Consider the following 24,473-nt stretch of genomic DNA (forward strand, 5'->3'; position numbering starts at 1 on the left):
TCAATCGTTCAGCTTTTCTCATCCACTCCAATGTCCAATGAAACAAAATACAGCTGGGAATAGTCACAGAAAAGAAAAATGCACTTGTAATATAAATGAGGCATGATTCTATGTATTTTTAAATGTATCCTTCACCTTTAAAGACTAAATCAAACAATGCAAAAACATGAGTGAATGTTATTATTCTTTAGCGATGGGTCTTTTTCAACCCATGCCCCATGAGGCAGGCAAATAGAGTCAGCACCATCTTGGGATTCACCTCCACCAAGTCGTCAGGCAGAGTGTATATGCGAGCGCCAATCTTTCGAGCCAGTGATACTGCGTATCTGGAAAGGAGAGAGGATGGCAGAAGGATTTGGTAGGAAATACCAGAGGTGGAAGTTCTCTCATTCAATTCATTCATTGTGTCATTCATTCTGATGTGCCAGCATTGGCCACTGGAGGGCAGTATAATACATAAATAAAGTAGTTTTGTCTGGTTTTGCCCAAGTAAATTCTATCATTGGCGACCAGTTGGAGTGGCCTCATGTAACTTCACCGTGGGAGATGTATTTTAGTGACGAGCGTTTACTTGGCGTTGTTGAGTTTGTCGTTGGTTTTCATCACGCCCCGATCTGGTCTCTTCACCATGTCCCACTTGACGGTGCCGGGAGCGATGACGTCGATCAGGTCGATCACCGGAATGCTGGTGCTGATGTGGAGATCCTGCGGAAACACAAATACTTACACAATTTGAAAGGGAATCGCATGATTATGGTTTTCAATCCAGTCCGACAAAACTGACCTTGAAGCTGCTGATTTGTGAATCTTTTTGCTTTTGGCTGAGGGTGGTGTTGACCCAGTTAAGAATGATCTGCTCACCCACCTTCTCGCCATCGCCCAGGTCTGACAGCACCAGCAATGTGTACCTGCAGGCGGTGCGACAACAGGACACTTTTTAGTTGTTCATTATTTTTCAGACTCCTGGACTTAGCTCCACCAGCTTTTTGCCACCAACACCTAGTAAAACTCAGAATCAGCCAATTAAAGATGGTGTAGTCCGCTATGAGTAAAGTTGGAAGAAAAAAAAAAAATCTAAACTCTTGAAAATTTTCAGTTAAAACCGGTCCCATGTCAAAAGCGCCTCAGGCAAAACTTTCCCACAACCGTTAGCGCTGCTAACAAGTCCCAACACACCTCCTCATGAGCTGCCAAACCAGTGCCAAGATGTGCATGGGGCTTCCCTCGTTCAGGTTCTCGCCGCCGATGCCCACGAGGGAGAAGTGTGCCACGTTCCTGCCCAGCCCCACGGCGTAGTTGCAGTTCTCCAGCTACGTGGGCGAAAAACACAAATTGGAATCAATTTGATCCCACACGGCGCTGTCGTCAATCAAACCTTTTTCATATTGGTGCCCAGGGCGGAGTACGGAGGCTGGTTGACTTGCTTCCAGTTGACAGGCACGTTCACCTTCTCGTAGAGCTGCAGGATCACCAAACCGTCGCACAGATCGCTGAAATAATAATTAAAAAGTGAAAGCTCATATTTGGGGAAAGGCTTTGCGCTTTTGACTTACTGGTACATGTGGTTGACGTAAGGATGCACGCCAAGCGAGTTGATCCAGTTCCGGAAGGTTTTCTCCTCTCTGCTCTCGGCTGCAAATGCAAGAGATATTTCTCGTGTCGGCCGCCCGTTGCCTCAAAGACTCTGTCGGACTCACGCTCCGGTCGGTCGGCTTCCAAGCCGTTGACGTGGTGGCCGCTCTGCAGGGCCGGGTGCGTGTTGAACAGGTTGGCCACGAAGGCCATGTTGAGCTTGCTGTTGCCGGCGGTGACGTCACGCGCCGTCACAAATTGCCGGCAGTCCAGACGGGACGCCTGCTGAAGCATCAGCTCGGCCCGCTGGTCCGGGTCTCGCTCCTCTCGAGACAAACGACGCCATTATTACGACGTCGTGTGAACTTCCAAAGTCGATGGACTCACGTTCAGGCCGCTCATGTCAATTTTGACACTCATGTAGTCGTGCTCTCCACGGGGAGCGATCTGGTCCAGGAGGTGGAAGTAAGCCCGAGAGTCCTGCGGAACAAGGAGGCCCAATAAGGTCCACACAACCCGAGCCACAAAAATGTTCTGTTCTTGTCAATGGGACCTTGATGTCCTCGCTGAAGTTGTTGATGCTTTGGGTGCCGGCGTTGGACAAATGGTAGTTGACCCAGCGGAGCAGCAATTCTTCAGGAGAGAGAGACATCAGGTGCTCCAGACTCTCTCCCTCGCTCAAGAGGGAAATCATGCCTGCAAAGCACACACCAAATTAACATTAGAATTGTATTTATTTTGGTTCATTGTACATTGTATTTTATAAATAAAAAATATTGAATGATTATTTATTGTAGTTCATTTTTCTATTTATTTAAGAATTATATTTGCAAGTTATTACATTTTGTGACTATTTGTATTTTATTTTTGTAAAAATGATTTTAGATCACAGTAAACAAGTATGTGCAAGAAATGAATATTTGGAATAACAACAATTGTGCGCGCACGCAGTGTGCACTGACCTTCGTTGCGGCTTATTTCGATATCAGCAAAGAGGCCCACTTTGATAATTTGCCAGAATAATCCCAGCACCAAATGAGGTTTCCCAACCATCAGATCAAGCGCGTCGATGTTCACCACCGTGCAGCCGATGGCCGAGGCCGAGTTGAGCGCCAGGACGAGATTTTCCTAAAAATGTGCACCCAAAAAAAAGTATTCTTCTTTTTATTGTTATTATCTCATTACACTCTCGTTTTCAAAGTTCAGATTTAATCTATGTCTTTGGTGGCATTCATAAAAAGATGACTTTGCACTGTGGTGGCAATAGATTATCCCGACCACACGTGCTCGTAAGCACTCACGGTCATCGTGAAAGTAGTCAACTTCCGTGTGTTGATGACTCGCTCGTCGATCGTGTCGGGCTGGGACAGGTTAATCATTTTGCTGACGGGGGGAGAGCAGAGAGGAAAATGTGACAGGATGCAAAACTGTCGGCTCCAAAATGGTGGCTCACCACAGCAGGATGCCGTCGCGGACGGAGGTGAAGAGGCTGTTATCGGCGGGGTTCATGGGGAGTAGGTGGCTGCAGTCGGGATCTTTGGCCAAGGCTTTGTTGATCCAGTTGACAAATGCCACCTTCTCCTCATCTGGACACAAGAACATGAAAAGCATTTCTATCTTTCTTGTTGTACGCATTAAGCACCCCACCAAAAAGTTGTTTTTGTCATTATATATTTTTACAAATAATCATCCCATGAATCAAAAATGGTTTCTGCCAAGTATCGGAATCGTCCCGAAAAAAAAAATATATCCATATTGAGTGGATTCTCATTCACGCACCTGAGTAGGAGTGTTGTGTCCCCACGCTTGAGGATCCCGACATCCCCCCAAAAGACCTGATGCCATCCCTCCTGGTGATGCATTTGCGGAAGGTCTCACTGAACTTCTTGCTCTTCAGCTCTTGATAGATCTATCAAAACAAAAACAAAAAAAAGCACACAGCTGTGTGGTAAAACATAACCGGCGTGTTTGAACGAGTCAAATGTTTGGGCGTGAGCTCACGGCGACAAACTCCTCAAAACTGATCTTCTCATCCTTGTTGGTGTCACCGGCCGCAAAGGTCTCCAAAATTTCCCGCACTTGATATCCGGCCAAGGAGAAGCTGGCCTCGCGGAACAGCTCCTGAAGCTCAAAGTTGCTCACATAGCCGCTGTTATCGATGTCTCAACAAAAAAAAAAAAAATCATGTCATTGAAGAGTAATATCATTTTGCAATTGAAATACTTCACACTGAACTGACCGATTTTATTAAACGCCTCTCGGAGATCTTCCAGGTCCTCCCTGGAAATGTGGGTCATCTGTTTCTTCATGGTGGCCTCAAATACACACACACACATTTTAAGAAATTTATTGTGATTTTTTTTTTCATTGCTCATTTATAATCAATATAAGTGTGAAATGTATACATTTAAATCCATATTTATCCTGATACCCATGCAGAAAAAAATTAAGTCATGTGGTTACCGTGACAGTTCAGCTGGAAATCCAAACGCCCCCCTCAGACCACCACCGGAGCGGACCCGATCGACAGAGTCTTGTCCTCGGCAGACGAGGCAGGAAGTAGGAAAACAGCTTATCACTCTGGAGGAGAGGACCTTTGGCCCGTTTGGACCCTGCGATGGGCGTAGTCCACACAGTTAACACGTAACACTTCGTCGTTGGCCTTAAAAGTCTCAAGCAGATCGCGACATTCTGGATCAAAGCTGCCACTTGTCGCTTGGCAGGTTATGACATATATATCAAATATCTTGGAACAAAACTGAGAACAAATACAAACATTATGTTCTGGGGATGAAGGTGAGAAAAAAAAAAAAAAAAAAAGCATCAATCGACCTAAATCTTCCAACGGCTTGGATCAATAAGGTTCCATTAGGGATAAAAACGGAAGGTGCTTACATTTAAAATGGCAACCAGGTTTAGAGTTACATCACTTTTTCTCTCTATTCCAAAAACAACATGCTTTTACACCAAAAAATCCATTTCCATACCTGCATTTTGTTTCCGAACACACCAAGCCTTCCATGATTTCTAGCAAACCTCCCGTGGATACACGATCGACACTTTTTTTGTTAGAGGTGCTCTCCGGTTACGGTGACTCGCCGAAAACGGCTGATCCCAGAACAGCGTTGAAGAGGTCGCAGGCCAAAGAAGATGCTGGCCAGGTACAATGAGCCTGCTGCATTATTTATTGGGAGCCTGAAGCACAAAGCATATGTTGAGGAATCGTTGAAGGAAATGCAAACATCAGAAAACGATGCCGAGTCATAGACTAGAAGTGAAATTGAATTGGTGAACACAAACAATAATTGCTGTAATGAACAGGCTTGACCACCAATAGGCAGTAATGGAATAGCTAAACATCTTTTGACACTCAAGGAAGCAAGGAAACGTTGACAGGAACAAAGTGGGACTGTCAAATAAAGGGCAGAAGGAAGGAAGGAAGCAAGGATGAAAAGGAAGGAAGGAAAAAAAGAATAAATCGGGTGTGAGAGGAAGAATCAGTAAGCTAAAAAAAAGAAGGATGGAGATCAGGACAAATATGCCAGGGAAAAAAAAGTAATAAAATGAAAACCTTATCAAATGCACTTCTACGTTTGCCCGACCCTGTTACTGGAGACGCAAACGCAACAGCCCGCACGGAGGTGGGCGTGGTCGTCGTAAATACGTCACGTGTCACATGACCCGGAAAGCGTGTTCTTTAATGCCTGCGCTGGAATTAAGCGCAGCTGCTCGAGTCGAAGCTGCGACGAGACCACCACCATCCTCCTCCAGTCATCTTTCATCCCGGCGCTTTACTCTCCGTGCTCCCGAGTCAAGACACCCCGGCGGAGCTTCATCATGCCCGGTAAAGACTCCGACAACACGCTCTGCTGCCCGATTTCTCTGCAGAGCTTTTCCTGCTCCATTCTGCCATTTTACACGTCGCAAATATTTGTTTTAAAGATCGACATCAGTATCTGTGAGATATGGAGTAGCAGTAGTGGTGAATTGTTGTAGAATTTGCAAGAGTAGTGTTGTTAAACATTATAAAAACTAATACGCGTAGTTATGAATGACTGCATTTAAAAAAAAAAAAAAAAAATCATTTTCTTTTAAATCAATTGCCGCAGCAGTTCAGAGAGGCAAGGTAGCGTCCGGCCGGCATTACACTTCCGGTCAGGGTTTTCAAAGTATTAGGAGTGCGTTGTTTTTGTTTTTTTTTAATCACCTGTAGTCGCTGGAGTAGAAAAGGCCAAACCAGATTTTTTTATTACTACGAGTTTTTTAATTGCTTGTTCCCACATCTGTGGGTTGCTTCTCCCCGCACTATGTTTCTTAATTGATTGACATGTTCAAGTACTAATTGCTAACGGATACAGGGCACACAATGCGGAAAAACTAGAAGCCCCCAAGGTTGTTTTTTTTTGGCAAGATGACAACTTAAACACCAGCAAACCAGGCCGGCTTATTCCCAAACAGTTTGGGAGATGAGAAAAATTAGGGTTTACTTAGTTTTACTTAATTTCACACTGATTACTTTTTGGCAAGTATACAAACTGTAAAGCGCCAACTTTCCATAACAACTGTAATAACTAATAAATAAATGCAGAGTCACATTGAAAGGCAATCTTTAGTCTGAATGAATTGTTTCCTAACTAAAACCGTTAAATGTTGAAAGTGGAAATTGCTCCGTTTGCATCACCTCATGTTTCTCCATGCAGTTGCGTCTTTTAAGCTCATCTCGAAGTCTACTTTGCTTCATTTTTTATCGAAAAAGAACACTGCGCAAAAAAGTGATTGATTGTCGCTTCATTTCAACACCTTCAAATAAATCAATAAATAACTTTTATTTTTGTAAAGTGGCTTTCCATAACTTCCTGTGATGGCATCTCACTTGATGTGGTGGACGTGCAGCCTCACTGTGAGGTTGTGAAGTTCATTTCCACCCCTCAAATACTCATAAAAGACCCTCATGTCACAACCCATGTTGACATTAGCACTAGCAATAAAGATTACAAAAAATAAACACATAAATGTTAGATTGTGGCCGGAGGCCCCGCTTTTTGGCGAGCGACCATAATTTTAATTATTGTGACCCTTTAGAAAATTGTGTTGGGCAGAAAAACGGCACTTTGCTAGTCAAAATAAAAAAAATGGCTGCTTTGCATAAGCGAATGAAATGTAGGAATGAAACAAAAAAAAGTTGCATTACCCATGAATACTTGGGTGTCGTCATCAGGCGAAGCCTTTGTGACGCTGGCCACCAACGACAGCTACGCCAAAGGGGCAATGGTCCTGGGCCGCTCGTTACGAGACCACCACACCACCAGGAAGTTGGTCGCCCTCATCGGACCTCACGTAGCAGAACCCTGCAGGTATTCATTGGTTCGGGACTTAGACCCAAGACTTCATAAATCATCGCGTCACATCGGTACGGCACTAATATTAGTTCTTTTAAATAGAGGATTTTTTTTTTTTTTTTCATTTTTCAGGGAGGCACTGCGTTCCATCTTTGATGAGGTGCGTCTGGTGGACATCACAGACTCGGGCGACACAGCCCACCTGGCCCTGATGCAGCGGCCCGACTTAGGCGTGACCTTCACCAAGCTGCACTGCTGGACGCTGACGCACTACGACAAGTGTGTGTTCATGGACGCTGACACCATGGTGACTACTCTTTTTCTGGGGATCTACGGTTAGGGATGATTTGAGAGTTGTAAACGTGCAGACTTTCTCAATATGCGCAACAAGGCTTGTTTGCTTAGCCTTTGTCAACCAGAAAAGTCTGTGTGATTAAGTCAATCTCTTAAGTCAACGTACGTCTCGAGGAATGATTCTAAACGACCGGGCCGCATTTAGTATGGTGTTGAGTAATTGCAGCTTTATCTCTGAAACGTCAGGCGCTCACCAACATCGACGATCTCTTTGAGCGGGAGGAACTTTCGGCGGCGCCGGACCCCGGTTGGCCAGACTGCTTCAACTCCGGGGTCTTTGTTTTTCGGCCATCTGTGGAAACGCATGAGAAGCTGCTGACGTTTTGCGCTGAACATGGAAGTTTTGATGGTGATAGTTTTCTTTTTCTTTTTTATATTTATATATTACGAAAGCTGTGGCAGTACAGTAGACGACACTAACGATTAAACTCGTGACCTTGGGGCCCCCAAGTAAATCTCAGCAAAAGAGGCCCTGTGGTTTGTCCACCCAAACAATAGTAAATGACTGATGACAATACCAATATTTTTTGAAGGGGGAGGAGGTTCAAACATGGCTTAGAGAAAATATTTGAGTAATCTAGTAGTCCTGACTCTTGAGAAAAAAAAAAAAAGTCTACTCTTCATTTTTCATTCAGAACTCAACAATGCCTTAATGTTGTTTTTTGTGTATCCGCAGGTGGCGATCAGGGCATCCTCAACAGTTTCTTCGATACGTGGGCCACAGCCGACATATCCAAGCACCTCCCTTTTGTCTACAACCTCAGCAGCATTTCCATCTACTCTTATCTGCCCGCTTTCAAACAGTACGCGCACACACAAACGGTGATTGCGTAGTGAACCATTAATTGTTTTTGTGTGTTCGCAAAGGTCAGTTCAAAGGTGGTCTTTATATGTGTCAGAGGGTCCAATTACAAGAAGAGGATCACAATCTCCCTTTTTTTTTTCTTTCTGTTGTCCACAGTTTTGGCCACAACGCTAAGGTGGTCCACTTCCTGGGCAAGACCAAACCGTGGAGCTACACCTACGATGCCCAGACCGGTGAGGTGATCGGCAGGCTCGAGGGCCCCGACTCCAACCGGCTGCACCCGGATTTTCTGCAGTCCTGGTGGCAATTGTACACCACGTCGGTCATGCCTCTGCTGCAGCGAACCTATGGCGACACGCCTTTCACCAGCGGAGTCACCGAAGCGGCCAATGACGTGAGTTATTGCACAAGTTATTGGTCCATATGCTAAAATGGCCAACTTGTTGAGTCCTTGAAATGTTTAAATGGGCCTACTCATGATTTAAAATGTCATGCTGCAATGTGAAACCAGCGTTGGGGACTAAATTACTTTTTTTTTAAAAGAGCACAGATGAGGCGGCTCACCTTGCAATGTGTATGATTTAAAAGTATGTGAAGGGTAAAACTATGAACCAATTCCCACCTGGTAATTTAGGAGAAGCTCTGGCAGGACGAGTACGGCGGTCAGACGGAGTCCTCCTCGTCGTCCACATCAGCCGGCGCTTCTGCCAGCGCGACGTCCCCATCCCAGCCCATCTCCTCAGAGGAGCGAAAGCGGCGCTGGGAAGCGGGCCAGATAGACTACTTGGGCGACGACTCCTTCGCCAACATCGAGCGCAAGCTGGACTCCTTCCTCAAGTAGTAAGTCGGGCTGTGATGGACAGAGGGGAGCGTAAGGAATCGAACCCCCCCCCTCCCCTCCCAACGACCTCTGCCCCACGTCCACAGAGCCGATCACAGAAGGTGAAATTACCAGATTGTTGTCTTCCATCCTCACTAAATGCACCTTCGCGAATTTCTTCAAGGAAAAGTAAAACATGGGATGTCGCTTCATCCCCGATAAACTTGATTGCAGTCGATTCACACTGTTCAATTAGCATTTGCCACTTAGCATCAATGGGCGTTATACAGCAATAGCAGATGAACTCTATCATTACACTGTTGTGCCAAGAATATGCCAATGGCGTCATTTATTCCGGACAGTATCTCGCTTGGTAACTGAAGAGCAGGACAGTTTCAAAACAGGATGCATATGCAATATATTTTTTTTGGGGGGGTAAAGTGTGACTTTACACTGTTAAAAATGACTCATCAAGGGCGTGATGGAAATGGCAGAGTAACTCACGCTAAAGCCAAGCTATCATCCCAACTATAAGGCAGTTGTGATTTTGAATTTAACGTTTCACTGAAGAACACTAACACTTGATGAAATTAGCGACTCCATCAACAACACTGGAGAGCGATATTGGTACAGCCATAACTTGTGAATCGCTTTTTTTTTTTTTTCCCCCCTTTTCTTATGCCATGTTAAAATTGTGGATAGTGTCCCAGCTTTACTTGATAAAGTTTAAAATAATGTAACAAAATAAAATAGCAAGCGTTGGGCAATTAGATGGATACGCAAAGGCAGTAGAAAATGAGAAATTGTCCGACACATAGAGGAATTAAATTATTTAGGCAATATGTGATCCTTGTATGTCATAGGAAACCTCATTCCATGTTAAAAAAATAACTTTAATCTAATTGCTGCCTGTGTGGATGCTGTAAATGTTCTTGTATGCTCTTGAAATGTTATAAATATGAATAAAGTAATCACGGCATTTAATTTTTCCGCATTTTGTTTCAGCCTTTTCCCAAAATGGATTCAATTGAGTACCAGTAAAGTATATTGCGTGCCAGTAAAGTATATTCACACCACAGAGTATTCCTACCACTCACTACTTTTAGTGACACTTAGTGTTAAAAAAGTGTAGTTTTTTTTTTTTAACACTTGCTCAAAAAAGAATTTTATCCATTTTGGAATAAGGCTGCAATGTGGAAAATGTTACGCGCTGTAAATACTTTCTGGATGCAGTACAACTTGTTCACGGTGCTTCACCCCCAACATGGGCAGAGAATGAATTGGGTCTTTTATAAAGTGGAATTGGGGGAGGGAGGAAGAGGGGGGTCATGTAGCAGGCCCGTTTCTGGCTGGTGAAGCACGGCTACATTTTTCTGTTCCGGTTGCCCGGCAACTGTTCAGATGTGGAAAAATTTCAGGACTCGAGGGCAACACGAGTAGTCATGCATGTCTGCCTCGCTCCTGGTTTCTGAATGGTTATTTGTGCCGTACGATTGGCTGGCTAAGATAAGTGGAATAAAAAGATCCAAATGTTTTGAAGCCTTCCTTGAGATTTCTGTTGAAACACTAGAATAGAGCGCCACCTACCTCCCATCCTTGTGCATGCAAGTCCTATCTGCTGTCTGTGGTTCTCCTGTAGCACTTTTGTGGCTTTCCGACCAGCTGCCTTATTACCGTGTTCACTGTTTGACCTCACTTCATTGCAAGAAATTGTCCATTTTGCAGATGGAGGTGAGTTACAACCTAAAAAAAAATATGTAAAAGTGAAATGTTGTCATTGCGCAATCCCCTTGTGGCAAATAAAAGATCAGCAACTTAAAAATGGCTTGTTTTTTTTCTTCCTAAGATGGAAAAATATCCTCCAGAGTTCCAAGCAAGGGAGCATTAAGGGATTATGCTACACACAAATAATAAAAAAAAAAAATCAGTCCCAAGTGACAAAGACAAATACCTACCAGTGATCCTTGGCTCCTAAATGAGGGTTGGGGGTATGTTTTTGGGGGAGCAGTTCAGTAAGATGATATTCTTGTTTGTTTTTACTGGGTTTTTTTTTTTTTATTTGAAGATATCAAGTATTTTTTTGACTGCCCTGATGCTTGAAAACTGTGCGGCAGATGTGCTGCCTGGGAAGATTTATGTCAAGTACAGTAAAACAAAACTTTACGAACATAATATTTGGAGCATTTGTGCATCCTTTTGTTTTTGACAATTGGTTTCCTCGACCGTAATCAAACTCAGTGTGTGGAGCATCTTGATCCTAAAAATAGCAACTTGTCCACTTTCTACAACTCCATCAGCGCCTTGATGTCGTTAATGCGCGACGTCTTGCGGTCGGCGTCCGTAGAGGCGAATGCTGCCTGCACCAGGTCTTGCTTCTGCTTCTGGATCTTAACCATGTTCTCCTCCACAGAATCTTTCACGATGAACTGCCGCATATAATCATGATTTTAGTAGCTATCTTTTTTTTGTATGATTTGAAATTGTACCTTTCCTTCCATTTTCCTCACCTTGGTGACAAAAACTTTTCTCTTCTGGCCTAAACGGTGGCAGCGGTCAATGCATTGCTCTTCCGTAGCTGGGTTCCATGCCTGAAGAGACACAAAGTTAGTGCTGCTTCCTCATTCTACTTCTTGGATTTTTTTTCTTTTCCCTTTGTACTCACTGGGTCCATGAGGAAGACCTGGGAGGCGGCGGTGAGGTTGAGTCCCACCCCGCCGGCTTTAAGCGAGAGTAGCAAGATGGTGGGGCTGTCGGGGCTCAGGCTCTGGAATTCTTGGATCACCTGGGTTCGCCTCTTTTGACTCGTGCCCCCGTCCAGGCGCACAAAGCTGAAGCCGTGCTCCCTAAGTTGCGTAATGTCACACATCACATGATGGATGACCTTTTGGACTTGAGTGTCAGGTGTTACCTGAGCGGCGTCTCTAGGATGGTGAGGAAGCGAGTAAATTGCGAGACCACCAGACTTTTGATGTCGCCGTCTTCACGCCGCAGTCGAAGCAGGTTGCCCATCAGCGCTTGGATCTGCGCACACGCACGTAGCAAACATTTAAAAAAACAAAAGGAGCCGCTAACGTGGGGAAGGCCGAAAGTCCGCTTTCTTACCTTGGAGCTGGTCCTCCACTTGCCGGGAATTCTTTCTCCGCACTCTTCGACCATCTCCTCCTGCGGGAACTCCACCAGCTCGTTGATCTTGATGTCACTCCGACACAGAGGGCAGCGGGCGCTCTCCTAAATTTGAAAAAGTGAGCGGAAGTTAAAAATCCAAATAAATATCGCGCAGGACAAAAAGAGTCAAGTGGAATTTTTGGCAAAGTTGTCGTCGTCAAACTGACCTGCTCTGTGCCGATGACCTGCGCGATGCAGGGGCGGCAGTAGACGTGGGCGCAGTGCGTGATGACGGGCAGGCGCACCGAGTCCAGACACACGGAGCACTCCTCGTCCGAGCCGCTGGCCAGCACCACGCGCAGCTTCTCGATCAGCCGCTCGCGAAGCTCGGCCGGCGTGGACGCCAAGCCTGCGTGGAGCGCAACGGGGAATGGTCACTAACGGATGTTGTCGTCTTGAAATCTAACAATCTACTAGTCTTGTAAAATGACTTCAATTTCACGTCTTTTTTTATATTTTCATAAATATATCAATAATTAAAACTCTCAAGAATAAAAAAAAACAATTCTCGTAAAAATGCAATTAAAAAAAAAAAAAATGTAAAATTTCAATTGTACGTAATTGTAAAAAAACAAATACCTGCATCTGCGACGGTGTTTGTCAGCAGGTCAGGGTGGCAGCAGTGCTGTCGCAGCCTCATCAGGATAGCCAGCACGTCTGCGTAATTCCTCAAAACACTGCCTTCGGCGACATATCTAATCCAAAAAAACAAAATATCAAGTCGCTTCATCATATTATTATTTTCCTTTACAATAAGCAAAGGGGAGAAAAAAAAGATCCGTTTTTCGAAACCCTATTTTTGATTGCCATTGTTATTTCTTTGGGACGTACCTGCCGACAGTGTGTCTTCCTTCGTTGAGCGCCACGTCGTACTCCTCGCGCTCGGCGGCGCTAAGCTCCACCTGCTCCACGTACACGCTCTTCTCGGGCAGCGTGACCAGCGGGCGACCATCTACTTCGCTGTTTTTGGTCCGCCGAAGTGTGATGCACTTGATCAGCGTCTGCAGGTTCCTGACAATCAACATTGGACATATATTCTTATTTTTTATCATCAAGACATTTTTCCAATGATAGCTAAAGAGCGGCCTTACTGCAAGCCGGCTCGGTCTCCTTGCGTGACGGGCCTCTGGATGACTCGATTCCACCACTCCCTGACGTCAAACGGCTTGATGCGCAGGAAGGCCAGCAGCATCCACAGGTCCTTGACGCTGTTCTGGATGGGCGTCCCTAGACGGGGACAGGCGGGAGGCGTGAGTGCACGCGTGCGTGCGCGCCGCCGCCGCGACGACCGGCAATGGCACTCAGTGGCAGAGCGCAGACCTCCGGCGCGGTGGACTATTCCAGATTGCAGCGGTCTGTCTAGCAAGTCATAGAATACTCGGCAAAGAACAGCTGGAAAAAAAGACACATTTGCATGCATTGGAACAGGAGTTCAGAACATTCCGATTTTTTTGATCCCTTTTGAATATTTGTAAAGGATTTCAATTACAGTCAAAGATTCTTTTATCCTATTGATTATATGTCACTTTCAATACATTGAATGTGAACTCTTTTCTACTCTAATTAGTTTCACTTTTTTTAGGATTCAAACGTCTGCCTGATTATTGATGAAAAGTTATTTTAATATTGACCTTCTTGGTGAGCTAAGTATTGGGGGGAGCGGAACAAGATGTAAAATGTTCAAGAGCCGCTGTTGTCAATATTCTGTTGAGCACATGTACCGGACAGAATCCAACGTCGCTTGGCTTTGAGGTCCAGAACGGCCCTGCTCATCTGCGTGTTGGGGTTGCGCACCACGTGGCCCTCGTCCAGCACCACCCTCAACCAGTTGATGCCGTGGAGGGGACTGTTGAGGTCATGAAGGCCACTCCTGTTCTGATTCTAAACACAAACGTGCTCCCCTCAGACTGCGAATTGCCAGTAAGAAAAATACACTCAAAGTTCGTTAGCGCTTACGGCGAAGTCTGCGGCGAGCACGTTGTAGGTGGTGAGCACCACGTCCTGAGACGAGAGGAACTTGGTGCTTCTGTTGCGGTCGGGCCCGTGGTACATGTACACTTTGAGCTTGACGTCGGCTCGCACGTGCTCCTCAAACTGGTCCTGAGAAGACACACGTATGCTTTTTTCGTTGCTCGTTGCCACGGTGACGGAGGTGCCTACCAGCCAATTGCTGAGCACGGACAGCGGGCACACGATGAGGGTCGCCCCAGCCGATACAGTTTCACCAGAGTTGTCTGCGATGGCTAAAAAAAAAAAAAAAAAAGCCACATTCAAATGAAGACCATTTAAATACTTACAGCAATGATTGTTGTATCCTTGACCACCCCCCCAAAGAAAACCTACTAGCTCCGCCCATGGCTTGTCCAACGGTCGTGACTCACCCAGGGTCCTTTTCTTCTTTTTTTTCTTGAAGGAACTCGGCGGCGACGCCGGGCCCCTGCACAGCGCAGCGGCAAAGTCTGCGTCCTCCAGCAACAGCAGGTCCTCTGCACGACGTCACGTTAACACGAAAACTCAAAACATCAGATGGAACTATTTGCACTATACTACACACTTACCGTATTTTCGCTTGGTGGCTTTTGTCGTTCTTTTGCCTGAAATGATGAAGCAAAAATATTGAAACCTATGCGGTCGCTTGGATTAAGAGAGGTCAAATTCAGGGTCCCACCTTTCTCTGACAGCTTTGCTGCTTCCTTTACATGTGATAAGAAAATACAAGATTGCTCCTGGTGGGCCCTAGCACATGAAACATTTTGTTAGCTTAGAGACAACAATGGATGGAGGGTGCACACCCTTTACTCAAGAGAGACAATTCAAAATCTATTAACCAAAGGGTGAGCGAGATTTTGTGCTATGGTTGATTTTTAAAACAGACTCATGGGCCAGGTCACAAAGAGTTGAGATTTGAAGTTGATGTCATCAAAGTTTAGCACCATTAAATAGATTAAAGTGCTAAAATGTTGGAATAACATACAGGCTTGAGCGTAGACTGTCAGCCACCACGTCACTCGGTCCGGCTCCATCTGTCACCAAGAGACCACGCATTTGGTTAGGTTGACTTCCACAAGAAACCAGGGGATTGATTTCTACCTTTTGCAGGCGAAGAGGGATCTTGATGCACACGGTTGTACACGGGGAGGGGCTTTCCCTCGTGATAGTTGGTGAGGATCAGCGCAATAGTTGTCAGCGTCTTGCCCTGGGGCATCAATCACAGGGTTGTTCCAGAACCGTCCACAATAAAAAAAATTCCACACAGCACTCACCAGTCCCATATCGTCTGCCAGTATCCCGCCGAGAACTCTCTCGGGTATTTCCTTGGCTGAGAAGCGCGTCAGGGTGTTGTAGTACATATTGCCTCGCTTCTCCCAAAAGGGCGGCAGCACACATTTGTTCTCGCGGGCGCACATCCATGACAGCGCTTGCCGCTGGTGGGGCATTAGGGGGGTGGCCAAAGACTGTGGAAACAAAATAGTATGTAGTGCACTTATATAAAAATACAAACAAGTGATATGCAAGGGCATTCAATATATAAGGTGATTTTTTTTCCTCAGTGTTTTTACTCTTTTCCCCCAAATAAATATTCAATAAGCACTCTGTACATTTTTTACGAGTAACAGGCGAATTGGGAAAAAAAAAAAAAAAAAATCTAAAATATGAAGAAGAAAAAACTTAAATGCTTATATGCGGGGATCACCACGAGGTGGCATTCAGGACAAGCTTAATCTTCAAGTGCATACCTCTGGTGCTTCTTTTTCAAATTCTTTACTCTCCATCAGTCCATCAAAGAGATTGTCAAAGGCGTTCTTCAACTGAAAGTCAAAGACACCGTTTTAATGAGTCATTGTAGCGATATCGCCAAATTATTGCCGCGTCGTTTACCTCCTCTGCCGTGAGAAGGATGGTCATGCCTTTTTTATTCAATCCCGTCCCGGCTCCTGAGCTACTAATCTTCTGATTTGCGCCTGAGTCAAAACACACAAGAATGATTGACATGGAAGTGTATAGCGGCCTGAGAGGTGAGTATTGTTGACTCCACCTGTGTTGAGTTTGTAGCCATAGCGTGCCAGACGTTGAACGACGGCGCTCTTGTTCTCCTCCTTCCCCCAGAAGGACAAAATCACTGGCATGGAGTATTTGTTCTTTGTCCCAGAGTTCACCACCCTGACACAAATAAAAAAGATGACAATGGCACATTTCACATCAGTGCACCCCCCAAAAAATTCATCTTTATTCTGTCACAATTTTTCATCCTCAAACAAGACATTACAATTTGCATCGTACAATTCACGTCAAGGTCGCATCTCACCCTTCGACTCTTGTCAACTTGTTATCCATCATGTGGGCCATGGCTTGGGCCAGCTCCTTCTTGATGTGGCCAACTTGGCTGCCGTAGATGTTGGTCACTACGATGGCGTTGTGGTCAAAAACGTTTTCCGGCTCACGCTCCAGGCCGACCATTTCACCTTGGTTTACCTGCGCATAGAGTGATGCCAGTGTTTTCTCGTTTAGAGGGGCTACACAGGACATATCAATAAAATGTCGGAGTTGGAGTAGTTCGCTCAAATTGGGTAACTGCTTTGTAATGACAACATTTTCAAATCGTGTCAGAGCCTGAATGGACTCTTGGCTTGTCTGTTTTGTCACTGAGGTCCCAATTGCTATTTGGCCCGTTTTGAAATTTGGATGAGCAACTATAAACAGATTTGTGTTTTGACTTTGAAGGCTTCACTGTACTTTCTGAAGCATTATGTAAGTCTAAGAATTAAAACAGTGGGTTTCTTTTGCAACATAAATCAAAAGGCTCTAGGGTGGATGCTCACCACCCCGGTGTAATATTTGAGTACGGTGCCCTGCATCTGGCCAAACAGCACGTTGCCGTCGGCGTCCGGCTCATCGGAGGAGGCAGCCCGGATGGCTTGGGAGAGGCTGTTCTGGTCCAAGCGGTCGGTGAATTGGTCCACCTCGTTGTAACTGTCCCAACTGAACCAGCTCCTACGAAAAGCCATTCCGCCTGCACACATGTTTCCGATTAATTGAGTCAGTGTAGTAGGTAGGAAGGCAAGGAGGGTTTCCAGCTTGGAAAGTGGAGGAACAAATCCGGACTAACCTAGCGACGAATTGGAGGCGTTGAGTGACTCGCCTATGGCAGCCGAAGGAGGGAGTTAGCGCGTTGGCCGCATTAGCTTAACACGCCGGTTTGATACACGGCCTTGTTTCGTACGTTTCACAGCGAGTCTGACTCGGCTGGCGACAAGAGTGTGCGGCGTGTTTGTCATGAACCCCTTCCCGACTTTAGTTTCGTCCCTAGCCGACTTTTGTTCCCCCCCCAAAGCGCTATCGACGTGTGTGATGATGCTTTCTCTCATACTGTTGCGTTAGCGTAGACGACGTGACGTCAGAGCAAAACACTTCCGCCATCAACATGAGTTTATAATGTTACTATTTAACGCGGTACACTATATAGTAATAAATTAGTTCATTAAAAAGCATTAAACGCGGTTCCAGTACCGATTGCTGTGACAATGCATGTCTTACGTTATTTAAAATGGCAAACTTTGCCACGAATGGCGTTTGCTATTTTTCATCGTCGTTTGAATGCAACAGGCTGCCGTCAATTTGCGCGCTGTTCCGCTTTTCTTACGGAAGCCGCAACATCCAATTTTACACGACTTTCCGCTTCCTTTCCACGCAACGGATTCTTCCTCCTTCGGGGCTGAGCAAAAACGCCAAAGCAGGGAGAGGTCAGGGGCAAAGAAAACGCAAGAAACGATACACGATACCGTTGTAAATTTATCAGACAAGCGGAAATTCAGCAGCATTTTCCCCCTATTTTGGGGCAAAGAAAACTGGGGCGGAGTCTGAGAAGTTGATCCAAGTCCACCCCGTTTTTTTTTGTTTTTTTTTGTGGTTGACAGTTAACCGGTGAGTTCCGTATGGCTATTTTCTCATTTACAAGTCGCCAATTTGAGGTGGTCCTATTGTGTGATTAATAAATGTCATTTTTTTTTTAATCTTGTCTTCTGACTGACAGCTGTCACGTCAATTCTTAAAGCGTATCTTTAAGAACAATCGCATCATCAAGTGTGACAGCCAAAGTTCCAAAACTTTGTTTTCTCCACATTTGTATCAGCAAACACGATTTGGGGCTAAAAATAAACTAGCAAAATATACACTTAGACAGTAGAACAATTTGTAGTCGACCATGCTGCAAAATGAAACGTCACTTTGATGACTTTCTACATGTGATAACTATGCTACTATTGATACGCATCATTGTGTCAGGGGGCGTGCAAAGGGTGAAGCTGACATGCGACCACCACTACCACCTAGGAGTGAAAGGCATAAAGTATGAAAATCTTCCATCACGTTTTCGAAAACCATAGTTGACGAGTCGAATGATCCTGGCAGTGAACGTTTAACGAGTGCTTGTCAATTGAGAAATGGAAGTAATTGCAATTACGTACCGTATGGTCTCAGAATTAGGAAAGTCATCATGAGAAAATGGAAGATTTTGCTGTCTCCACTTCACATTCCAGACTCACTTTAAACTAACCGCTGAAGGTCTTGCCCCTCCCCTTGACATGCTGCCACTTTCATCTCTTTCTTCTTCAAACTGACCAACTCCTGATTATGTAACCTCTAATGCCTACACTCAAATACAATAGGGGCTACAACACCCCAAATAAATACTTAAATTTCCGGAACTACCTCAGAAACAGCAACTTTGCTATGTGGACCTGGTTCTGTTCATACACAACAGCATCACATGGAGAAAAAAAAAACGTTAAATGATGACTTTTGCAATGTTGTGCGTTTGAATAACAGGATATGGAGGTGTGCGGCCTGGCGGTGTGTCGTGAGCAGAGTGGTGGCAGGAGTCAAGTTGTCATGTATGCGTGTGTTTGTCTTTCAGCTTGCGCTGGACGCGAGTCCACTGGCGTCATTGCTCCTTCCAGGAAGTACTCTGCACCATTTCCTTTTGTAGAAGCCCAACAAAAGAGACTGCATCGGCCACTTCCTGTAAACAGCTTGAGGTTTTGTGTGTGGATGTGTGTATTGCGCTGGGAAGTAGTCAAAATGAGGGCTGAGCAAGATTTGTGACTTGTTCCCCCAGTCCAAAATAGTTCACATGCATGTCAAAAAATTGATAAATAGTTTCTAGAATGGCGAGCAGGGTTCCTAAATGCAGTTAATGCCAAAATAGTGAAAATCTGTGAGTGATTGACGGCTACATAAACAAGGTTGGTTATTGCATAGAGTTGCCAGAAGATGGCGGCAAAGCACAGAGAAGCCTGGAATTAAGCTCCTCCCCCGATTTTACAACATAGGAGTTTGATACCAAGATTCATGTCTTGTTGAAAAGTTAAAAAACTGAGTCCAAATACTCATTTTAGATTTAAAAAAAAAAAGTGCATTTGTGGGACATGAATTGAGCAGCAAAATCGACCCGGTTTGCACAATTTCTGTGCATGTGCCCTGGAGCCATGGAATTCCATCCAAGCCCAGGCAAGAATACACTTGTTCAATATGCCGCCGCTTTGGAATGAGGCAACCAGCTCAGACCTGCCTCGCAGAAAGTGTGAAGGTAGAGTCTGGCACGAGACGAGTCGCTTAGTGGTAGCGGAAAAAGAGGGACGTGGAACTAGCACGGTTCTTTGGGTCTTCTGTAAGACGCAGAAGAGGCATCCGAAGGTTAGTGTCTGTCTGGTCGCTGTGGTCAAAGATGAGGTTCATATCTGCGGAGTGTTGTAGTACGTCTGCTTTGTCTTTTGGGTTGTCGGAATGTTACGAAAGGCCTTTATGGAAAAATCCTGCCAGAGGGTTTTTCCTCTGAATTTTTTTTGTCATCCACATTTTCGCAACGCAAATAATATGGCAGAAAGTCCAAGTCTGCGTCGTCGAATGGATATGTCATATTTGTTTTGTTGTTGTTGATCTCCTCACCACCATTGTTTGAACACAAAATCAGCCAGCCCGATTGATATTTAATAAATCACATCCGGCATGCTGAATTCATCTATTTGCATATCTTCCTCCCAAATCGTACGTCAGTCCGACCCCTGCGTGTGTTTTTCTCTTCAGGTCCAAGTGCGTGTAGATGTGCGACAGCGGATTGTGCGAGGACAAGCCCCCCGCCCCCCCTGTCAGGATGAGTAGCCAAGGAGGAGCCAAGGACCCCCAGTCGACCAATCACAACTCTCGGCCGCTTCCGTCCGTGCCGGAGGAACGCAAGTCCAGAAATAAGATCATCTCCATCTTTGCTTCGGAGAAAGGTGACACACACACATACACACACACTATATTCACACACACACTGAAACATATCCGTGTTGCCTTACAGGAGGTAGGAAGAAGGATCGGGACAAGGACAGGCCAGAGATCTCCTCCCCGTCGGATTTTGAGCACACCATCCACGTGGGCTTTGACGCCGTCACTGGAGAGTTCACGGTAAGGGAGGGTTGAGTTTCAAAGTCAAACCTGTGACTCAAGTCCACTGGAGTCCAAGTCTCAAGTCCCTAATTTGTCATCTCCAGGGCATGCCGGAGCAATGGGCTCGTCTCCTCCAAACCTCCAACATCAGCAAATCTGAGCAGAAGCAGAATCCCCAGGCGGTCCTGGACATCCTCAAGTTCTACGACTCCACCAGCGGGAAGCAGAAGTACCTCAGCTTCTCGGCCTCAGGTCAGTGGGCTCACCTTCCTCTGGCCGCTAACATTTGCAACCGAGAATCTTCATTTCTTTGCTTCTTTCCCTCGCCGACGCAGATAAAGATTCGTCGTCGGTGAGTGCTTGGTCCATCGGTCAGGTTCAAATCCGATTGATTGTCACTTAACGTATTTCTCCTCCTTCATTTTCTCCGCAGGTTAAGCAGGGCATCACCACTTCCTCGTCAGGCGCTAAAGACGCCGACGACGACGACGATGACGACATGCCGCCCCCCGTCGTGGCGCCCAGGCCGGAACACACCAAGTCGGTGAGTTGCTCGAAAAGAACGACAAAGTTTGGAGGTCTTTGCTCATTTGTCATCTTTCAGGTTTACACGCGGTCGGTGATCGACCCTATCCCGGCTCCGGAGGCCGACGCCGCTTCCAAGGCGGCCGACAGGCAGAAGAAGAAAGGAGGCAAAATGACGGACGAGGAGATCATGGAGAAACTCAGTAAAGCGGCCTGCTCGCTGTTGAAATGACGCAGCGCTAATAACAAAAACCTTGATTGGGTTTTATTGTTTGTTGCTCTTTAGGGACTATCGTTAGTATCGGAGATCCCAAGAAGAAATACACTCGATACGAGAAGATCGGACAAGGGTGAGGTCACGGACTTTTGTTTTGAATGAGGCTTTCAAACTCGGGTTAGTTAAGGTTTTGGGTTTTCAAGCTTGTTTTATCATGGTATGTCAATTGTCGCTTTGGGTTTTTGCACCTGCAGGGCGTCTGGAACCGTCTACACGGCCATAGATGTTGCTACAGGGCGGGAGGTACGCTGTTGAGAATCGCATTTGAACATACGTATTTGGGGTTCTTCTCGAAAGCAACGATTGGTATTTTGATCGAGATTTCCACGTATTCTGCATACTGAAGTGTGTTGTCCTCAGGTGGCCATCAAGCAGATCAATTTGCAGAAGCAGCCCAAGAAAGAACTCATCATCAACGAGATCCTGGTCATGAAGGAGATGAAGAATCCCAACATAGTCAACTTTGTCGACAGGTACAAGACAAATAAAAACAAAAAACGCAAACTTAAATGATTGTTTCAAATTAAGACTGGTGTGTGCCTTTTGTGTGGCAGTTTCCTGGTTGGCGAGGAGCTGTTTGTGGTGATGGAGTACCTGGCGGGCGGCTCGCTGACCGACGTGGTGACGGAGACGTGCATGGACGAGGCCCAGATCGCAGCCGTATGCAGAGAGGTTGGCGCCGACCACGTTCGTTTCGCTTCCCACAAATATGCCGGAGATTCTTTTCTTCGTAACCGCAGCTTGTCGTCCTGGAAACGTTCTGGCTTAAAACACACACGGGTTGTTTGATTGCGTCCAGGTCCTGCAGGCTCTGGAGTTTCTTCACGCCAATCAGGTCATCCATCGAGACATCAAGAGCGACAACGTCCTGCTGGGAATGGACGGATTGGTCAAACTCAGTAAGGAGGAATTTGAAGATAGTAGCTTAATCAAGTCCTGTATTTTTTCTGGGTCTTTTATGGGGGCTCCGAACATCTCGATTTTTGCTAACGAGGTCTTTGTGTCCATCCCTTTGCAAGCCGACTTTGGCTTCTGCGCTCAGATTACGCCGGAGCAGAGCAAGCGCAGCACCATGGTGGGCACGCCGTATTGGATGGCTCCGGAGGTGGTCACCAGGAAGGCCTACGGGCCCAAAGTGGACATTTGGTCCCTGGGCATCATGGCCATCGAGATGGTGGAGGGAGAGCCCCCCTATCTTAACGAGAACCCTCTCAGGGTGAGTACGGTGAAGCCACGGATATTTGGGCTATTTCCGTCACATTTAATAAAAACATTTTTGGGAGAAAGTCAATCACCCAGCTTTTCTATCGATGTGCAGTAATATGTGATATTAAACGTATTACATCTTTTAATGACCATGAAGGGACTCGAACCCTCAATCTTCTGATCCGAAGTCAGATGCCTTATCCATTAGGCCACATGGTCACCCAAAGTCAGTTCATTAAGGAATACTTTGCACTTGCACAAAAACATAAATGGCATCTTACAAACTTTCTTATTTGTGATCAAGTTCACTGCCTCGTTAGCGCAGTAGGTAGCGCGTCAGTCTCATAATCTGAAGGTCGTGAGTTCGATCCTCACACGGGGCATTAAAGTCTTTTCAGCTCTCCACTTTAAATTTGCTGAGCTAAATAAACATGCCATTTTTTCACCCTCGCTGCATACTAAATTGTTTATTGCCACTCTGTAATGACTTCCAGTTGACAAAGCACGAGACCATGTGGCCTAATGGATAAGGCGTCTGACTTCGGATCAGAAGATTGAGGGTTCGAGTCCCTTCATGGTTGACCACAGCGTCTTGAGATAACATTTTATACATTATTGCATTATGTACACAAAAGTATTTTAACCAAATGTATTGATGGCGGATGACAGAATTTCTAAAATGGGAATCAGCATCGTGCCTCGTTGGCGCAGTAGGCAGCGCGTCAGTCTCATAATCTGAAGGTCGTGAGTTCGATCCTCACACGGGGCATTTGTGTTTTTAATTTTAAGTTATCTTTTCTGATACGCAACGAAGACCACCGACAAACGTCATTGATGTTTATTCTCACCCCTGTTTATGTTTGTCTTTCAGGCGTTGTATTTAATCGCCACCAACGGCACTCCTGAGCTGCAGAGTCCGGAGAAGCTGTCCCCCGTCTTCCGATCCTTCCTGTCGCGATGTTTGGAGATGGACGTGGAGAAGCGAGGCTCAGGCCGAGAACTGTTGCAGGTACAACTAAGATACATCGAAGAGTCTTAAAGGCCTTCAAATATTTAGCGCCAAAGATTTAAAACACATGCCCCGTGTGAGGATCGAACTCACGACCTTCAGATTATGAGACTGACGCGCTACCTACTGCGCTAACGAGGCTGTTCATTTAACAGTGTTTCTGAAATTCACAGTCTCATTAGCATCACCAAAAATGAGCCTCAATTTTTTGATTTGAAGGCTGATGCCTTATCCACATAGTCAAATCCTACATAGATATTACGTCACCATAGTGGCAATATACAAATGAGTATACGAAGCGTCATCGTGATTGGTGTAAAAAGTAGGTCAACAAACATCAACAGGAGAATGGTCAAAAAACTAGTGCCCCGTGTGAGGATTGAACTCACGACCTTCAGATTATGAGACTGACGCGCTGCCTACTGCGCCAACGAGGCCCGGTTGATTTAGGTCATTCCTGAAATTCCTCGTTCCATCCAGCATCAACAACCCGCTAGAAAATTTACTTCGCATCAGTGCACATCAAACAACTAAACCTAAAAGTCAACCATGAAGGGACTCGAACCCTTAATCTTCTGATCCGAAGTCAGACGCCTTATCCATTAGGCCACATGGTCACGATTGATTGCGAAGAATGTCGTCTCATAATGAAAATATACTGGAACTGTCTACGCCAAATGGAAATGAGACTGATGCCTGTGGTTTTTTTTTCAGCATCCTTTCCTGAAACTGGCCAAGCCTCTGTCCAGTCTGACTCCTCTCATCCTAGCTGCCAAGGAGGCCATGAGGAGCAACCGCTAAATACGCAAGAGGGTATTTACCCCCCCCCCCCCAAAAAAATAACCACCCCAAAAACCCAGACAGTGTTGTTTTTGTTTCTTTTTTACACCTTTGTGCCTTCCTTACATTGCGTTCGTCAACATGCCATGTGCAATTTGAGGTGGTTAAATGAGTTAGACATCAAGGAACAA

At 45.6% G+C, this 24,473-nt stretch overlaps 4 protein-coding genes and 7 non-coding genes across 18 annotated transcripts; 5 read left to right on the top strand and 6 right to left on the bottom strand.

Annotated features, from left to right (window-relative positions):
* Positions 1–106: 106 nt before the first annotated feature.
* On the bottom strand, positions 107–8,679 carry pls1 (plastin 1 (I isoform)). Of its 4 annotated transcripts, none has more exons than XM_085932430.1 (19): positions 7,460–8,679; positions 6,764–6,920; positions 4,560–4,767; positions 4,036–4,184; positions 3,812–3,875; positions 3,574–3,734; positions 3,352–3,481; positions 3,026–3,158; positions 2,874–2,955; positions 2,535–2,700; positions 2,126–2,268; positions 1,960–2,052; positions 1,698–1,896; positions 1,554–1,632; positions 1,376–1,490; positions 1,177–1,310; positions 785–908; positions 572–705; positions 107–326 (listed from the first exon to the last, which is right to left on the bottom strand). In XM_085932430.1, the coding sequence occupies exons 5-19, from the start codon at positions 3,867–3,869 to the stop codon at positions 188–190; spliced, it is 1,890 nt and encodes a 629-aa protein (XP_085788556.1). In that variant the 5' UTR covers positions 3,870–3,875; positions 4,036–4,184; positions 4,560–4,767; positions 6,764–6,920; positions 7,460–8,679; the 3' UTR covers positions 107–187. The 4 variants fall into 4 exon arrangements, with proteins under 4 accessions (XP_085788556.1, XP_085788553.1, XP_085788554.1 ...); XM_085932427.1 differs by having other exon boundaries at positions 3,812–3,887; XM_085932428.1 differs by having other exon boundaries at positions 3,812–3,887; positions 6,764–8,679.
* Positions 5,255–10,712, top strand: LOC147044976 (glycogenin-1-like). Its single transcript, XM_085932439.1, has 7 exons — positions 5,255–5,416; positions 6,791–6,926; positions 7,044–7,218; positions 7,452–7,614; positions 7,942–8,068; positions 8,227–8,464; positions 8,705–10,712. Exons 1-7 carry the CDS (start codon positions 5,410–5,412, stop codon positions 8,909–8,911), a joined length of 1,053 nt encoding a protein of 350 aa, XP_085788565.1. The 5' UTR covers positions 5,255–5,409; the 3' UTR covers positions 8,912–10,712.
* hltf (helicase-like transcription factor) lies at positions 9,478–18,610 on the bottom strand. Of its 3 annotated transcripts, none has more exons than XM_085932423.1 (25): positions 18,520–18,610; positions 16,876–17,066; positions 16,362–16,528; positions 16,092–16,216; positions 15,935–16,017; positions 15,793–15,864; positions 15,319–15,510; positions 15,146–15,251; positions 15,030–15,078; positions 14,724–14,791; positions 14,614–14,649; positions 14,437–14,541; positions 14,216–14,298; positions 14,012–14,155; positions 13,777–13,936; positions 13,376–13,447; positions 13,147–13,282; positions 12,887–13,066; positions 12,635–12,750; positions 12,223–12,404; positions 11,993–12,118; positions 11,799–11,911; positions 11,553–11,733; positions 11,398–11,478; positions 9,478–11,316 (listed from the first exon to the last, which is right to left on the bottom strand). In XM_085932423.1, exons 1-25 carry the CDS (start codon positions 18,548–18,550, stop codon positions 11,173–11,175), a joined length of 2,943 nt encoding a protein of 980 aa, XP_085788549.1. In that variant the 5' UTR covers positions 18,551–18,610; the 3' UTR covers positions 9,478–11,172. The 3 variants fall into 3 exon arrangements, with proteins under 3 accessions (XP_085788549.1, XP_085788550.1, XP_085788552.1); XM_085932424.1 differs by lacking the exon at positions 18,520–18,610 and adding an exon at positions 17,163–17,682; XM_085932426.1 differs by lacking the exon at positions 13,376–13,447.
* LOC147044978 (serine/threonine-protein kinase PAK 2-like) lies at positions 17,490–24,328 on the top strand. 3 transcript variants are annotated; one of them, XM_085932431.1, is made up of 16 exons: positions 17,490–17,977; positions 18,969–19,075; positions 20,138–20,328; positions 20,397–20,503; positions 20,590–20,737; positions 20,821–20,837; positions 20,919–21,029; positions 21,090–21,213; positions 21,297–21,360; positions 21,482–21,530; positions 21,648–21,760; positions 21,842–21,959; positions 22,087–22,186; positions 22,307–22,503; positions 23,365–23,502; positions 24,217–24,328. In XM_085932431.1, exons 3-16 carry the CDS (start codon positions 20,154–20,156, stop codon positions 24,301–24,303), a joined length of 1,548 nt encoding a protein of 515 aa, XP_085788557.1. In that variant the 5' UTR covers positions 17,490–17,977; positions 18,969–19,075; positions 20,138–20,153; the 3' UTR covers positions 24,304–24,328. The 3 variants fall into 3 exon arrangements, with proteins under 3 accessions (XP_085788557.1, XP_085788559.1, XP_085788558.1); XM_085932433.1 differs by lacking the exon at positions 18,969–19,075; XM_085932432.1 differs by lacking the exons at positions 17,490–17,977; positions 18,969–19,075 and adding an exon at positions 19,133–19,747.
* On the bottom strand, positions 22,640–22,712 carry trnar-ucg (transfer RNA arginine (anticodon UCG)). The gene has a single exon. It is a non-coding gene; the product is annotated as a tRNA-Arg (tRNA).
* On the top strand, positions 22,804–22,876 carry trnam-cau (transfer RNA methionine (anticodon CAU)). The gene has a single exon. It is a non-coding gene; the product is annotated as a tRNA-Met (tRNA).
* Positions 23,002–23,074, top strand: trnar-ucg (transfer RNA arginine (anticodon UCG)). Its single transcript has one exon. It is a non-coding gene; the product is annotated as a tRNA-Arg (tRNA).
* trnam-cau (transfer RNA methionine (anticodon CAU)) lies at positions 23,190–23,262 on the top strand. Its single transcript has one exon. It is a non-coding gene; the product is annotated as a tRNA-Met (tRNA).
* Positions 23,571–23,643, bottom strand: trnam-cau (transfer RNA methionine (anticodon CAU)). The gene has a single exon. It is a non-coding gene; the product is annotated as a tRNA-Met (tRNA).
* trnam-cau (transfer RNA methionine (anticodon CAU)) lies at positions 23,867–23,939 on the bottom strand. Its single transcript has one exon. It is a non-coding gene; the product is annotated as a tRNA-Met (tRNA).
* Positions 24,047–24,119, bottom strand: trnar-ucg (transfer RNA arginine (anticodon UCG)). Its single transcript has one exon. It is a non-coding gene; the product is annotated as a tRNA-Arg (tRNA).
* Positions 24,329–24,473: the final 145 nt, after the last annotated feature.

This window comes from Syngnathus leptorhynchus, chromosome 15 (assembly GCF_054491065.1).
Source record: "Syngnathus leptorhynchus isolate UIUO chromosome 15, UIUO_Slep, whole genome shotgun sequence".
NCBI lineage: Eukaryota > Metazoa > Chordata > Actinopteri > Syngnathiformes > Syngnathidae > Syngnathus > Syngnathus leptorhynchus.